The following is a 16,182-nucleotide window of genomic DNA, read 5'->3' on the forward strand; positions in this document are numbered from 1 at the left end:
GGGTGTGGGCAGGCTGGGGAGGGGCGGGGGGCGGGGAGGAGGGCTGAGAGTGGAGAGGGGGGAGCTGAGGGAAGATGTGGGAGGGAGAGGTTGGGGAGGGGCTGGAGCAGGATGGGGGAGAGGAGGGCAGAGGGGCTGTGGGAGGGGCAGGGGAGGGGCTGGGAGGCAGGGGATGGGGAGGGGAGGGGCTGGAGGGAGTGGCCCTCCCGTCCCCAGCTCTCTCTGGGCAGCGGATTCTGGGGCGTGTGCTCTGGTGGCCCCCACCCTGGGGAGAGGGCTCAGCGCACGTGAGGGTAAGGGGGGGGTCTGGCTTTAGTTCTGCCCCCCCCCCCGGGAAGCTGCAGGTGGCCGGTGTGCACAGCTGGTCTCCAGTCCCCCTGCCATTTCTGCAGTGTCGTTCATGGGCACAGACACTCCATAATTCTGTGACCAAGTCTTTTCTGCCCCTCGGGGGATAAGGAGGGGGTGCCCCAGGGAACGAAGGACTCCAGTTAAACTTAAATTTCAGAGAAATAATGAAGAATTTTTGGTACTGTGTAAGTATATCCCAAATTCTGCATGGAGTATACTTACACTAAAAGTTTGCCGCACTTGCACTGTGGCACTGTTGGCTAAGCCGTGCCGGGGGGTCCCACACAGAGCGGTGGGGCTGCGCCTGGCACCGCCGGCCGCGACCTCAGGCCCCCACGCTCTGCTGCCACCCCTCTACGCTGGCACGACACTTGTATGTGACACGTGGCAGGTGAGGAGACCGGGCTCAGGCCAGAGAAGGGCCCAGGGCACCCAGGGCACGGGCATCGGCTCTGGGACCACACGGCGGGCCCAGCTGCGGGCAGGCAGCACGGCCTCTTGGGCTCTGGCTCCAGAGCCCATTCGCCCCCTGCTCAGCGAACTGTCCCCTCCTGCCCGTGACCCCCGGGGCACAGGCAGCTTCTCCACGTCCCAGAGCCCAGGGGCATGTTTCCTTGACTCCCCCTCCAGTCTGGGGCACGACCCCATTTCTGGGGTCCACAAAGGAGCCACAGGGTAGGAGTGAGCCTGGGAGGGGCTGGGAGAGGCAAGCAGCCTCCTGCAGGGAAAGTGGGGCCGGGCCAAGAGCAGAGGGGCCAGTGGGCTGGGGTGCGGCTGCCCTTTGGATGGGGAAGGTCAAGTCTGTGCCGGGGGCCACTGGCTTCCCCGAGCCCAGAGGAGACCCTGACTTCCAGAGGATGGGGGCGCCCCTCTGCTCCCGCCACGGGGCTGCCCCCTGGGTGCCCTGAGGACCCTCGGAGCATCTATTGGTCTAGAAACCCAGAAGCAGATAGGGCGGAGGGCACAAATGTGTGGTTGGCGGTCCGCCTGGGCTTCTCGAAGCCTCTCTCTCTGCCCCTTGATTGGCGGGTTTCCAGCCTTGCTAAGCCTGTGTTCTCCCTGGAAACGGAGCCAAGAGGACGCTGTCCCCCAGGCTGTTCATGGGACGGTCACTGGGGTCCAGGCCGGCAGGGGGGCGGGGCGCAGAGGCTTGGGTCTGTGGCCACCGCAGGCTCGCTGTGCCTCTGCTGGACACCAGCACGCAGGACAGGGGGCCCCGCGCCTCAGTGTGCTCATCTGTACGGTGGGGTAGCGGCCACTCCCGCTCAGGGGCGTCCAGCGCCGGTCAGGCGGATGCCCGTTCAGGCAGCGCTCAGGCCGCCCCTGCCCCGCAGGCATGTCCGACTTCAACTACCTGCACAGCAACTGCTTCGAGATCACGGTGGAGCTGGGCTGCGTGAAGTTCCCCCCCGAGGAGGCCCTCTACACCATCTGGCAGCACAACAAGGAGCCCCTCCTGAACTTCGTGGAGATGGTGAGCCCCGGCCTGGGGTGGGGGATGGGAGTCCCGGGCAGCCCGGCCTGGTGTGGGGGAGGGCCGGACTCACGGCCCCTCAGCGGCCCCTCAGCGGCCCCGAGGCTCATGGATTTGTGTGGCCACACCTGATTATTAGTTAGCCATGCATTTATTCACTGGACACGGCTTCTCCTGTAGGCCCAGCCCTGGGGTGTTTTGGGGTCCCTGGGATATAGAGGCTGCGTGGCCTGACGGGGCACCACTGAAGAAGGGGAATGCAGGACCAAGGCAGCCCAGGGACGGCACCTGACCCAGCTGGGAGGCCATGGGGCTTCCTGGAGGAGGTGGCATGGGCTGCATCTTGAAGAAGTAGGAGGAGCTGGGTGATGGGGGAGCACAGGCAGAGGGGGCAGCGTGTGAGGACGCCCACGCCACGGGGGAGTGTGGTCGTGGGTGTGGAGTGGGTACTGGGCCACAGGGTGGCATGGACGTGGGAATGGAGTGGGCACTGGGTTGGGGGGAGGCCCGAGGGAGATATTCTGGGCAGCAGGAGGTCTGTGAGGTCCAGGGCTTAGAGCCTGTGTGCCCCCCCGGCTCAAAAGAGAGGGCGCCGGCTGCCGGAGGAGGGGTGGGACAGCCGGACTGAGGGCTTCCGTCCTGGGGCCAAGGTCACCCAGAAATAGGTGGAGAGCAGCGTGACAGTGCCTGGAATGCTCACCGGACCCGGGAGCAGTCTCCCCATGGTGTGGGGACCATGTGGGGATCCGGCGCCAGTGTCCCCTGCCTCCCCCAGTCCTGCCTGCTGGCGGGGCTCCCATCTCAGGAGCGGGATGGGGGTCCGTGGGAGGTGGCCACATGCGACAGGAACACGGGAGGGTCTGCAGACGCCGCTGTGACTTTTCCTGACCGTTTCCGACTCGGGCGAGTGGCACATTGGCACATGTCCTGGTGAGAAGCCAGCCCTGAGGGGGAGACAGCGTTGCCCCAAGGGGGCGCCGAGGGGATGTGTGCACAGCACTTCACAGCTGACGCTCCACACAGGGCGCTGAGCCTTGACGCCAGTCCCGGCGGGGCTGCCCCACGTCCCTGGCAGAGGGGCGGCGTGGGTCTGGGGTTGCCGGGTGGCGCCTGGCCCTCAGTGCCTGTGAGAAAGCCAGAGGAGGAGACAGTCAGACGGTGACAAGGCCTGTCCGGTGTCACCTCGCGACTGGCCAGACCTCAAACTCAGATCTGCCTGCCCCAAACCTCGGTCCTGTCGACAAATCCTTTCTAGAAAGATCAGGAACCTTCCTCCAGGCAAGAACCAAGCAGAGCCTCCTGGATCAGCAGCTGCTACAAAATAAGGGGGAAAAAAGCGAAGCCCAGAGAGCTGGATGCCGTCTGCGCGGGCTGAGCCTCTGGTTCGTGGCCGCGCCGGCGACCCCTGGCCGCGTGGGGCGGGTAACGGTTGGGCCAGACCGCTAGCTCATTCCGTTTTACGGCCGTCTGGTGGAAATGAGTTTTAAGGAGCCTTAAATGGAGCTGGAATTGCTCTGTGGTTATTGCATGTGAAGTCTCGGGGCATAAAGATTTAGTAGTGAGCCTGGCACCGCCGCCGGGCGCGGCTGGTGCCCCCCAGGGAGGACGACTCGGCGGGGGCTCCTGATAAGGATCGAGCCTGCATGGCCTGGGGACGCCTTCTTCCCGGTGATCCTGGCCAGGCCCCTGCTGGGGGTCTGCGTCTCCCAAGTCTGGAGAGGGGCGTGCGGCCGCGCCTCCCTGCTGGAGACCGCCGGGGTCTGCCTGGAGGCCACCCCTCAGCCCGACAGCGAGGACAGAGCCACATCTGACCCACGCAAGCTGATGTGAAATGAGGCCCTACTGTGTGTCTGCTCTCCAGGTCGGGGGGGTGGGGAGGTCGGGAAGGCAGAACAAGGCTGGGAGAGTGGAAGCCTGCAACTGGGGACCCCAGGGGAGGCCCGTGCTGTGGCCAGTCATCAAGGAGGGCTTCCTGGAGGAAGAGCGTGTGGAGGAGAGGAACAGGCCAGTGCAGGAGCTGGCGGGGTGTTCTGAGCTGAGGAGGGGCGGGACGGAGGCTCGGGGGCCTGGGGGGGCACTGCCGGTGTGGGGAGCGGCTTCCCGGGGAGCGCATCTCAGCGCACGGTCTCCCCTCCCGCCCAGTCACCTGCGGGCCCTACGTTGGTTTCAGCACAGTGGAGCAAGGGGGGGGGGTTGCCTGCTGATTGTCGACATTTAAAAAACATTTTTTAAACATTTATTTTTGAGAGACAGAGACAGTGTGCACAGGGGAGGGGCAGAGAGAGACAGCGTGAGCAGGGGAGGGGCAGAGAGACAGTGTGAGCAGGGGAGGGGCAGAGAGAGGGGGAGACGCAGAATCCGAAGCAGCTCTAGGCTCCGGGCTGTCAGCACAGAGCCCGACGCGGGACTCGAACCCACGAACCGTGAGATCATGACCTGAGCCGAAGCCGGACGCTTAACCGATGGAACCCCCTGGGTGCCCCGTGATTGTGGACATTTTTAGAGGAAGAGTGTAAAGGGTCCAGGCAGCGCTGGGGGCTCCTTGAGGCACGTGCAGCTTCCTCCTCTGAAGGCCGCGTGTGCGCAGGCACGTTGGGCATCCGCCCCTACTTTGCCGTGTCTGGACCAGTTCCCACTGGGGGTGGGCAGGTCCCCCATCCTGGCTGTCGCTGGACCTTGTGTGTGTGGGTTGCTGGCCCCGTTGCCCCATTTTACAGATGGGAGAAGGGGCTGCAATGCGCGGTAGCTGGTCTGGGACCAGAGCGAGGTCGGTGGCCCCGGGGGGCTGACTGCCGGGTCCACGCCTGGGGCCCGGGTCCCCGCGCACGGGCTCAGAGAACAGTGGCAGCAGCCATTCTGGTCTGCCTGACGGTTTTCTCCTGACGCTCCTGGCCCAGGAGAGGGGGTCACTGGACCTTCGAACAGAGCACCTGTGGGTTGTTCACAAGCCCTGAGCGGGGCTCACTGGTCACCCCGTTTCACAGATGAGGAAACCAAGGCCCAGAGAGGGGAGCGACTTGAGAAAGCAAGGCAGGCAGTACAGAGCTGAGTCTGCCAGGCCGATTTCCCCGGAGACCCCGGCTCTGAGGACAGGGGAGCTGGCTGGGGCGGGGGGCGGCGGGGGGGGGCGGCTCCCGGGCTCTCCAGAGCGCGCGCGTCATAGCCGTGGCCTCACCCCTGGTCTCCGCAGGTGCACCGCGGCATCAAAGGTGTGGTGATGGACAAGTTTGGCAAGCCGGTCAAAAATGCCCGGATTTTGGTCAAGGGCATCCGCCATGACATCACCACAGGTGGGCGCCTTCCCGGGCGTGCGCCACGGTGGCTGGCTCCTGAGAGCCCTCAGAGGGGCGGACGGGGTGGGAGGGACACCCTGGCCAGTGCCCAGGCTGCGGCCTTCCCTCCTGGCCGATGCCCCTGGGCCCCCGGTGCCGGCACTCCGAGCCAGCTCCAAGTGCGGGTCTGTGAATCACGTGTGCTCTGCTGGTCCGCAGCGCCGGACGGGGACTACTGGAGGCTGCTGCCCCCGGGCTCCCACATCGTCATAGCTCAAGCCCCCGGCTACTCCAAGGTCATCAAGAAGGTCACCATCCCCGCCCGGATGAAGAGGGCCGGCCGCGTGGACTTCATCCTCCAGCCCCTGGGGACCAGACCCAGGAAGTCCCTCCCTGGGCCGCGGAGAGGCGGGTCTGGAGTCCGAGACCCGCTGGGAGGCCCCGGCCAGTACGGGGAGCCCCAGGAGCCCCAGGAGCCCCTCGGGGCGCGGAGGCAGCCCTCTGCCGGCGGCAAGCCCTGGTGGTGGGCCTACTTCACGTCACTGAGCCACCACAGACCTCGCTGGCTGCTCAAGTACTAGGGGCCACCGCCCCCACCCTCCGGCCCGGGCTCCGCACTCTTCATTCTGTCTTCTGAAGACACCCTGGAAAGCTCTTTCTGGTTTATTAAAGTCATTTTATTCACCTTCGGCCGTGATGAAAGGCACCTGCCGGGGGGAAGAAACGGACCCGGCCCAGGGAGGGCGACGGGGGGCCCCGCGGTCCCATAGGCGGCCAGGAGAGGAGCTGGACCCTGAGGCCTTGAAGCAAGAAGGGCCTTCACTTCACAGACGGGGACACGGAAGCTCAGCAGGGGACGTGACCTGCCAAGGTCACACGTGGGGAGGGGGCTCCAGGGCCTGCCTGCAGGAGCGGCGACTCTGGGTCCCGTGGCTCAGGCCTGCATGTCTGGGGGCAGTGGGTGGGCAGTAGGTGACCTCCCGGGCAGGGGCCAAGGCCTCACAGGCAGGAGGGTTGCCAAGAGCCTCCGAGGCCAAGCGTCACCCAGAGGTCACACTTGGCTTTGATGGGGCCTTGCTTCCAGGAGGAAATGTCTCCCTCGCCCCTTCCTCCTCCTCATGATGCCACCAACTCAGGTCCCGAGACCCCCCCCCCCAGGGCCCCACCCTCCCTGCAGGACCCTCCTGGTCCGCCTCTCTATCGCCCGTGGGTGTGTGGGTCCTAGGATCGGTCAGGCAGGGAGCAGGAGGCCTATCAGAGCAGGCCGCAAGGAAAGTGTGCCGGTCAGCTAGGGCTGCGTAACAAAGTCCCCCAGGCTGCGGCCCAGGCCACCGAGATCTGCTGTCTCACAGTGCTGGAGAGTGGGCGCCCGAGATCACGGTGTGGACACAGGGCCGGTTCCCTGTGGGGCCGTGAGGGGGGATGTGCTCCGGCCCGGGTCCTTGGCTTCGCCTCGTGTCTTCACACTATCTTCTGTGCGCTTCGGCCATTCTGCCCAGACTTCCCGTCTATGAGGACGTCAGTCACATTGGAGCAGGGCCAACCACCCTAACAGGCTCAGTTTCATTTGATCACGTCCAGAAAGACCCCGACTCTAAGTACAGTCACGTTCACAGATACTGGAAGTTAGGAATTCCATACGTAACTCCTGGGGGAACACGGTTCAGCCACAATGGAAGGATTGTCTGCAGCGCGGCAGGCTCCTGGCTTGCTCCTGGCGGCGCCAGTGGGCCCCTTGCTCTCGTGTCCTGGCCCTGGACCCTCTGGCGGGGAAATCCCATTTGAGCGGTGCCTTGGCCCCGGCCGAACACTGGCGTGACCCTCACCCGCACACCAGCACATCCGCCTGTGCCATCTCAAAGGCTTCCGGGGCGAGCCAGAGGAGCAGGTGCGCCCCCAGCACTGGGGGGTGGGCCGGGGGCGTGGGTGTCTTCGCGTCCTCCATCTGGCCTGGAGACTGCGGGTCACAGAGCGAGTGTGACCTGGAGTGTTTGTCAGACACCCTACAGCCTTCGGGGTCCCCAACCCTGCCGCCTCACCTGCGGAAGGAGACGGAAGGAGATGTCAGAGCAGTGGGGACCTCGGGATTCAGTGCGAAGCAGGGGACAGGAAGTCCTCCCCAGGGCCTGCCCGGTAGCCCTGGCTGTGGGAGCTGGCATGTCCCTCCTCTGGGGGCCAGCTCTCCGCATGGCAGTGGAGGGACTCAAAGGGAGCATGTAGGCACCGGGTGCCACCGCTGGTGGGTGTCCTTACAGCAGAGCTTGTGGTTTGAGCTGGAGACAGGAAAGGGGAGGTGGCCCTTATTGGAGGAGAGCCCAGTGCCCCTCTCGGATGCCACCATGGAGAATACCATCGTGGACTGTAATCAAAGTCAGGCAGGAAAAAGTCACACAGCAAGGAAAACAAGGAGCACGGAAGGAATAAAACGCAGGTCAAAAATTAAAAAGGACAGTGTGTATTTTAAATTAGAACATGCTTGCAGAGAAGTGGTAAAGGGTGTGGAAGAGAAGCCAAGAAATGCAGATTCCCAGGAGCCCGGGGCTCCGTCCGCAGCCCAGGAGTGGAACTGAGGACCAAAGGCATTAAGTGGGACGGAAAGGCATGTTTATAAAGATGGAACAGGAAGTCTGCATTACCCTAATCAACCTAGCAGCTAATGACCTAAAGCCCAGTTCTTTAAACACGAGAAGGACGTAGCCAAGCGGGATTCCGGTAGGAACGGCAGCGGGCCGTTTCCAGGATCAGACCAGTCTAGTGGGGAAGTCGGTGTGCGTTAACGCGGGTTAAGGAAAGCACAGGAGACCTGGCTCACCTCAAATGGAGATCACGCGCTGAAGAAAGTTGGCTATTTTTAAGCCCCGTTAAACCCTGTTTGGAACAGGATAGGGAATAAAGAAAAACATTGTCCAATGCTAACATTTTTTTCTCACGTTCCCATCTCTCAGCTGAGAGCTGCCTTTTTGAGCATCACGGTCGGTTTTTCCCGTGTCGCTTTAGCCCGAAACGTGGTGTTTTCCCGGCCTTGATCAGTTCTTAAGAACAAATTTTAGAAATCAAAAAAATAAATAACAAATGTGCTGTTTTGTAAAAAAAAAAAAAGAGAGAGAGAGAGAGAGATTACACATTCTTTTCAAGACCCATTGAGTGTTTATAAAAATCGTTAATGTACTTAGTCTCAAAGGAAACCTTAAGAAAAACAGAAAAGTTCGAGCTGATCTCTGGCCATAGTCTAGGAAAATGAGAAATAAGGGTGTTTTGACAGCTTCCGCCTGCTTCCCCCCCAGAAACACCCCTTTACCATTTGGGAAGTGAGGCACTCTCTTAACCGACACGTTGTCTTAGAGAAGGGATTCAGCTGCCCGCGGAGAACCGACAGACGGAGCTTAGCACGGAGGAAGTTCAATTCCAAGACACAGGTCTGGGCTGGGCGGTGGTGGGAGACCCCAGCTCCATCCACTTGCTGCTCCACATCCTGGGCTGAGGGTGCCCCACCCTTGCCCCTACCCGTCTGCTCACGTCTCATTGGCCAGAGCTCGGTCACATGGTCATGCCTGGCTCAAAGAATGCTGGGAGTTGTAGTTTTTTTTTAAATCTTGGGTGGGCGTGTGCTCCATGAAAGGGGAGGGAACCGTTATGGAAACAAAAGGGGAGAATGGACTTTGGGAGACAGCTGGGCTCTACACCACCTCCTTGGAGTAAACATTGGAGGGAATGACAGACCCTCGGTGGCACGTGGTGACAGCGGGCGCCCAGACGGGTGTAAAGGCTGAGATGCCCAGAAAACCAAGGGCTGGCTCATCACAGTTTAAACAATCTACAAGTTGGGGCGCCTGGGGGGCTTGGTCAGTTGAGCATCTGACCTCGGCTCAGGTCATGATCTCACAGTTTGTGAGTTCAAGCCCCGCGTCAGGCTCTGTGCTAACAACTCAGAGCATGGAACCTGCTTCCAATTCTGTGTCTCCCTCTCTCTCTGCCCCTCCCCTGCTCACACTCTGTCTCTCTCAAAAATAAACATTAAAAATTTTTTTTTCATCTACAAGCTCTGAAGAGGAAAATGGTAGAGACAAATGATAAAATTAAATAAACAGAAAGCAAACAGACCTAAACAGTAGAAAATATTAATAAATCCCAGGGCTGGTTATTTAAAAAGATGAGTGACGAAATAGACAAATCTCTCATAAACTTGATTAATAAATAAAGCAAAATACTATTAGAAATGAGAAAAGAGACACAACTACAAAATTGGAAGAGATTTAAAATATCGTAATGGAGGGATGCCTGAGCGGCTCAGTCAGTTGAGTGTCTGACTCTTGATTTTGGCTCAGGTCATGATCTCATAGTTCATGAGTTCAAGCCCCGAGTCGGGCTCTGGGCTGACAGCGTGGAGCCTGCTTGGGATTCTCTCTCTCTCTCTCTCTCTCTCTCTCTCTCTCTCTCTCTCTCTCTCCCCCATGCCCCTCCCTCATTCTCTCCCTCTCTCTCTCTCTCAAAATAAATAAATAGTTAAAAATACTTAAAAGAAAATTTCATATGAATTCTATGGTCATAAAATTGAAGGCCTAGAGGAAAAACATAAATTCAATACATAAAATAGAAAAGTACAAATGTAAGTGACGAAGTGACGGAAATTAAAGCCAGAGGAAGCAGCTGCCTTGGAGGGACCGAGGCCCCAGGACGGAGGGGGCCGTCGGGGCCAGGCAGAGGGAGGGGATGTGCGCGGGGTCCTCTGGGGAGATGGGAATGTTCTGGAAGCAGACAGTGGTGACAGGCGTGAACCTCTGTGAATACACTAAAACCCAGTGAATCGTGTACTTCAAGATGCTTCGAATGGTGACTTTAATGTCACGTAGTTTTATCGCAGGGAGGAGGCTCAGGGGGAGGAGTGGCCCCAGCGGAGGTGTGAGTGGCCCATGGTCCGATGGGACCTCCAGGCTGAGGACCCGAGGCTGCGGCCGCTGGGCGGGGGGGCCCCAAGCCCTTCGCCCGTGCTCAGCTGCCCCTCTCTGTGCTCTGTCTCCCATCATCGGCGCCCCCCAGGGCTCCATGGGCCCGTGGGAGACGATGTCCACCCCGCACTGCGGGGCCCGGCGAGTCCCCGATGAGAGAATGTGGATAAAGAATGAGTCAAGAATGAATGGCCCGGTCCCCGGTTTGGGCGGTGTGTAAGGTGCCCGCTTGTCCGGGGTGTGAGTGGGGCGGGGCGAGTGGGGCGGGGTGGGCGTGGCAGGGGTGAAGGTGCGTCTGGGAGCCCACGAAGAAACAGGTGGGGGGCCTCAGTGGAGGAGGGGGTGGTGTCAGTGGGGGCCCCATTTCCTGGAGGTGGGGCTCAGCAAGGTTCTTCCCTATGGGGTCCTCGGTCTCCACCTGGGGTCTCAGCCCCTGTGAGGCTGCAGGGGGGAGTGGAGGGGGACTCAAGTGCAGGGAAAGGGGTGCAGATGGATGTCAGCATCCACGGGGGGATGGCGGGAGGCAGGACACTGTCACCTCCTGGCCCTGTCTTCCTGGTTTGGTGGGCGAGCGGGGTGCAGGGAGCCCCGGAGGACACGGCGGGCCGGGTGAGCTGGGGCTGCAGGGGCGCGTCTCCTGGGCCCTGCAGGGGCTCTGCCCTGTCCGCAGCTCCTCCCAGCCCTCCATGCCGCGTTCTGGAAATCCAGCTCAAGGGTCTTCCAGAGACGCTGGGTCCGAACGGCGCCCCCGCCGCCACGTCCCTGACAGCTGGCCTGCCAGCCGTCCCTCTGATGCTCTCAGGGGCGGGAAGCCCGTCCTCCAGAGAAGCCACAGTGTCTAGATCTTTCCTTTGGTGAGAAATCACTTCCCTGAGTGGGACACGTTCCTTCCTCCAACTGCGCTGCTGGTGCTGCCCTCTGACCTTGGCGGTTGCTGGGCCACACCTCCCCCTTCCCCAGGACAGCCCCCAGCCCCCAGCTCCCCTGGGCTCAGACTCCGCCCTCTGCCCAGAGCTCCCCCCCCCCCACCGCCCCTCTTCCCGGGCGGGCAGACGACAGAAGCCATTTGGGCCCAGTGTCCACGTCCCTCATGCATTAAACCATAAACTGCTCTCAAATGATTTTATGAGAGTCGTTTTTTTCCTTCCATTTTCGTGTACAAATCTAATCTTTTGAGAACCTACTCCCTCCTAACTCACATATTATGGGCTTTCATCAATAATAATATACGATCAATTACTCAAATATACTTGATTAGTCGAGAAGACCATGTTTCCCCTCCTCGTTTGTGTCTGATTGGACATAAGGCTCGGCCATCGCTGTCTGATGGTAGCCTTGCCCTGGGCTGTCGACTCTCTTTACCTTTTAGCCGAGATTAAATTTATACACAATTTTCTAACGTCAGCTTAAGAAAAATCCGAAAGGCCACTTCGAGTCCCAGCCTTGCAGAGGACACCATGTCAGGGCGCGATAAGCAGCGGGGAGGCGGATTAATGGCCGAAATTGCCTTTCGAGTTGGCTCTGAGCTTCGTCCATCTTTATTTGGCCCCACAGATCACTTTTGTCATCAGAAAGTTGAGTCCTATAAATCCAATATTGCCCAATTCAATAAAGAAAATCGGAGTCTGTCTTAGCCAGTCTGCGTCTCTTAGCTGAGGCGAAACCACACTGTTGCACCCAGATTGCCGGGCGCCCCTGGTGTCCAGCCGGCCAGGGGTCCCGGGGAGCCGGATTGCACTGGTGCTTACGAGGACCTCTCATTTCTTGGGGTGCGGGATTCCACGAGGAAGTCAGAGCTCTGGTTGGAGGACCGGAGAGCTGTCTGCAGTCCGGACGCGCTTGCTACCAAGTCAGGACTCCTGGAGAGTATTTGATCGGGAGCACCTGGGGGGCTCCGTCGGTTAAGCGTCTGATTTTGGCTCAGGTCACAATCTTGTGGTTTGTGGGTTCGAGCCCCATGTCGGGCTCCATGCTGACAGCTTGGGGCCTGGAGCTGCTTCAGATTCTGTGTCTCCTTCTGTCTCTGCCCCTCCCTCCTTGTGCTCTGTCTCTCTCTCAAAAATAAATAAACATTTTTAAAAATGCTTAAAAAAAGGAATATTTGACAGGAAGAGGACTCTGATAAGGCCTCGACCTGTCCCTCAGGACCCGGTGCAGGTCCTGCCCACTCCTGTGGCCTCTCTACCCTTCTCCACTGATTCTGGAGAATGTGGCCGACTGTTCTGGAACCACTGCCAGAGAGAAGACCTGGAGGAGAAGGAGGAGGAGGGAAATGAACCTGCAGCCATCGCCTCAGGTAGCTTGGGGCAGCGGTGCCCACCTCCTGCGGCCGCCGCTCTGGCCCCAGCACAGTGGGCGGCCGGGAGTCACGGTCCCCGGACGAGGGGCCACTCTCTCACCTCCCAGCACTCAGGGTCTGGGAGGCTGCCTTATTACAAAGTAACAAGTTAGCTTGTGACTGTTTCACGGATGCTGGAAGGAGACGCAAGACTCCCGGGTCAGAGACAAAGAAGTTCCCAGCACCGACGCCGGCCCAGCAAGCGCTGACATGCCGGTCCTCTGGGTTTGCCTCTTGTAGCGGAGTAGGGAGGGGGCCGGTGTGACGGCGCTGGGACTTGCGTGGCGGGGCGCACTCGAGTCGGCTCTGGGCACCATCCTGCCGAAACCTCTCCGCTGCCTCTGTCTCCTTGGTGACTTTTCTTCTGCTCCCTGACTCTCCTGTGCTGGGGCCCGGCTTGTTTCTCTCCTCTCTCGCTGGAGGGAGCGTCACTTCCGGGGCGACAAATGTCCCTTGGAGGAGCCCCACCCACGGCGAAGGCTTCTAGGCCCGATTTCCTGGGCTGACCTTGCCTTGACACAGGCTTTTGTTTGCAGCTCTGTTACCCGCTGGGCCAGAGCTGTCCTAAATCCTTTCTGGAATAAAAAGGGAACCGTCGCACGGGTGTGAGCACAGGTGCGTACACCCTCAGAGCCTGGCTTCTGTGTCACCCCTGCAGTCTCAGTGCTCCATGTAGGGCACTTAGTAGGTCCAGTAGTAGTAGTTGGTTGAATTATTGAGTCAACACTTGGATTCGCTTTTTTTGAGGGGGGGGGTCCAAACTTTGATTGATTGATTGAGTTTTAATTTACACCCATGTTAGCATACACTGCAACAGTGAGCTCAGGAGTAGGTTCCTTAATGCCCCTTATGTTAGCCCGTCCCCCCTCCCACAACCCCTCCAGCAACCCTCTGTCATTCTCCATATTTAAGAGTCTCTATAGTTCGTCCTCCTCCCTGGTTTTATAATATTTTTGCTTCCCTTCCCTTATGTTCATCTGTTTTGTATCTTAAAGTGCTCATGTGAGCGCAGTCACATGATATTTGTCTTTCTCTGACTAATTTCACGTAGCATAATACCCTCTAGTTCCATCCATGTAGTTGCAAACGGGGAGATTTCATTCTTTTTGATTTGCAAGTAATATCCGTTCATCCATTGATGGACATTTGGGCTCTTTTCACACTTCGGCTCTTGTCGATACGGCTGCTGTAAACATTGGGGTGCACGTGCCCCTTCGAAACAGCCCCCCTGTGTCCCCTGGGTAAATACCTAGTAGTGCAATTGCTGGGCCACAGGGTAGTTCTGTTGTTAATTTTTTGAGGAACCTGCACACTGTTTTCCGGAGCCGCTGCGGCAGTCTGCGTTCCCGCCAGCATGCGACAGAGGTCCTCTCTCTCCGCATCCTCGCCGACCGCTGTCGTTGCCTGGTTGTTAACGTTAGCCGTTCTGGCGGGTGTGCGGTGGTGTCTCGGTGTGGGTTTGATTTGTGTGTCCCTGACGATGAGTGACGTTGAGCGTCTTTTCATGTGTCCGTTAGCCATCTGGATGTCCTCTTTGGAAAAGTGTCTGCTCATGTTTTTTTCCCATCTCTTCACTGGATTATTTGTTTCTTGGGTGTTGAGTTTGATAAGTTCTCTATAGATTTTGGAGACTAGCCCTTTATCTCCTATGTTGTTTGCAAATATCTTCTCCTATTCTGCCAGTTGCCTTTTAGTTTTGCTGATTGTTTCCTTCACTGTGCAGAAGTTTTTATTTTGATGAGTCCTAACAGTTCATATTTGCTTTTGTTTCCCTTGCCTCTGGAGACGTGGCGAGTAAGAAGTTGCTGTGGCCGAGGTCAAAGAGGTTGTTGCCTGTTTTCCCCTTGAGGATTTTGATGGCTTCCTGTCTTACATTTAGGTCTTTGATCCATTTTAAGTTTATTTTTGTGTGCGGTGTAAGAAAGTGGTCCAGGCTCATTTTTCTGCACGTCGCTGTCCAGTTTTCCCAGCACCACTTGCTGAAGAGACTGTCTTTATTCCATTGGATGTTCTTTCCTGCTTTGTCAGGATTGGTTGGCCAACTGTTTGTGTGTCCATTTCTGGGTTCTCTATTCTGTTCCACTGATCTGAGTGTCTGTTCTTGTGCCGGTACCATACTGTCCTGATGATGACAGCTTTGTAATACAGCTTGAAGTCTGGGATTGTGATGCCTCCAGCTCTGATTTTTTTTTCAAGATTGCTTTGGCTATTTGTGGTCTTTTCTGGTTCCATACAAATTTTAAGATTGTTTGTTCTAGCTCTTTGAAGAATGCTGGTGTTATTCTAATAGGTATTACATTGAACATGTAGATTGCTTTGGGTAGTATTGACATTTTAACAATATTTGTTCTTCCTATCCAGGACCATGGAATATTTTTCCTTTTTTTCCTTTTTTTTTCTTCAATTTCCTTCATAAGCTTCCTACAATTTTCAGTGTATAGATTTTTCACCTGTTTGGTTAGATTTATTCCTAGATATTTTATGGTTTTTGGTTCAACTCTCAGATGCTTAGCCAACCAGTTGTCATGAGAAGCAGCTAAGAGGACATATGCAAGGGGCACCTGGGGGTCTCAGTTGGTTAAGCATCAGACTTCAAATCAGGTCAAGACCTCACGGTTCGTAGGTTCAAGCCCCACATCGGGCTCCATGCTGACATTTCAGAGCCTGGAGCCTGCTTCAGATTCTGTGTCTCCTTTGCTCTCTGCCCCTCCCCCATTCATGCGCGCGCGCGCGCGCGCGCGCGCGCTCTCTCTCTCTCTCTCTTTCTGTCTCAAAAGTAAATAAACATTAAAAGAAATTTGAGAGAATATATGAGCAAGTCTGAGCGGCATCTGATTCAGAGGAGACCATCAGGAAGCAGTAGACAGTGTTCTTAAGCCTTGTTCTGGGTCCATTGGCTCGTCTGTGCTTCCCCGTCGGGGCCCTGGGAAACTCACTTAGGAAGCCAGTTCCACAGCTCCCCCTGGAGAAGACTCACTTCCTCAAAGGACGGTTCTAAACGTTTACGCCCACCCCCCATTCCTGTTCTATAAAGAGAAAGGAGGGAGAATGAGCACCTATCTACAGAAAATAAAGAGAGTGATCCCAGTGAGTCACTCACCCCACTGAGACTGGCGGGCAGGGGCATCTTGGAGGCAAATGAGGAGCCCCGTGGGTCCTTGGTGGTGGGCTATGACAGACCCCACACCAAACCCCCGTCTTTGTCTTTCCTGGGGCCCTGAGAGACAAAGGGAGGTGAGGCCTCGGGCTCTACAGCTCCTGGGTTTTGATGCTTCAGTTTTCGGAGTTAAACTTGCCCCACAAGCTACAGGCAGGTGTGTGGGGATTTAAGGTGCGTTTCCAGGCACCCACACTCAAACCATTGACGTCCACGGGAGGACCTGGAATGCCCACGGTGGAAATGCCAGCCTGCCTGAGTACTGACCCCAGATGAGTGTCGGCAGCCTCTGCCCCGCTCAGCTCAGCGTCCTGGGGAGGGACCACCGACCTCTGGCCTTAGCCCTTCACCATGCCTCGTGGACTGTGACCAGCTTGTGAAGGGGAGCGCTGACCACCTTGGTTCACTGGACCTTCCTCCAGTTGGACCGGCTAGGCCCCTTCCCCAGGCTGCAGGGCTCTGTGGCTTCTGGCAGGGCTGGGAATAGTGTGTGAGAGGAAGAGCAGTGGGGTGGGGGGTGGTAGGTGAGGTTCCAATGTAGCCTCAACACTGGCAATCTCAGAATTGGGAAATTTGGGAAAGTGAAAAACAAAACCTAAGTGTCAGTAAATGCCAAAGGCACCTGCCAGGCCATGGGTCTGTAG

At 57.9% G+C, this 16,182-nt stretch overlaps 2 protein-coding genes across 2 annotated transcripts in view; one reads left to right on the forward strand and one right to left on the reverse strand.

Moving 5' to 3' along the window:
- CPZ (carboxypeptidase Z) overlaps positions 1-5,782 on the forward strand; it is a 16,073-nt gene extending 10,291 nt beyond the window's left edge. The window contains exons 8-11 of the mRNA XM_029933159.1: positions 640-1,026; positions 1,657-1,825; positions 5,016-5,115; positions 5,317-5,782. Coding sequence (XP_029789019.1) covers positions 640-1,026; positions 1,657-1,825; positions 5,016-5,115; positions 5,317-5,678 — 1,018 coding nt within the window. The 3' untranslated portion in view covers positions 5,679-5,782. The remainder of the gene's footprint in view (positions 1-639; positions 1,027-1,656; positions 1,826-5,015; positions 5,116-5,316) is intronic.
- The window catches only part of ACOX3 (acyl-CoA oxidase 3, pristanoyl), a 922,607-nt gene that overhangs the window by 105,112 nt on the left and 801,313 nt on the right, over positions 1-16,182 (reverse strand). The gene's annotated exons all lie outside the window — the stretch shown is intronic.

This window comes from Suricata suricatta, chromosome 1, assembly GCF_006229205.1.
Source record: "Suricata suricatta isolate VVHF042 chromosome 1, meerkat_22Aug2017_6uvM2_HiC, whole genome shotgun sequence".
NCBI classification, from domain to species: Eukaryota; Metazoa; Chordata; class Mammalia; order Carnivora; family Herpestidae; genus Suricata; species Suricata suricatta.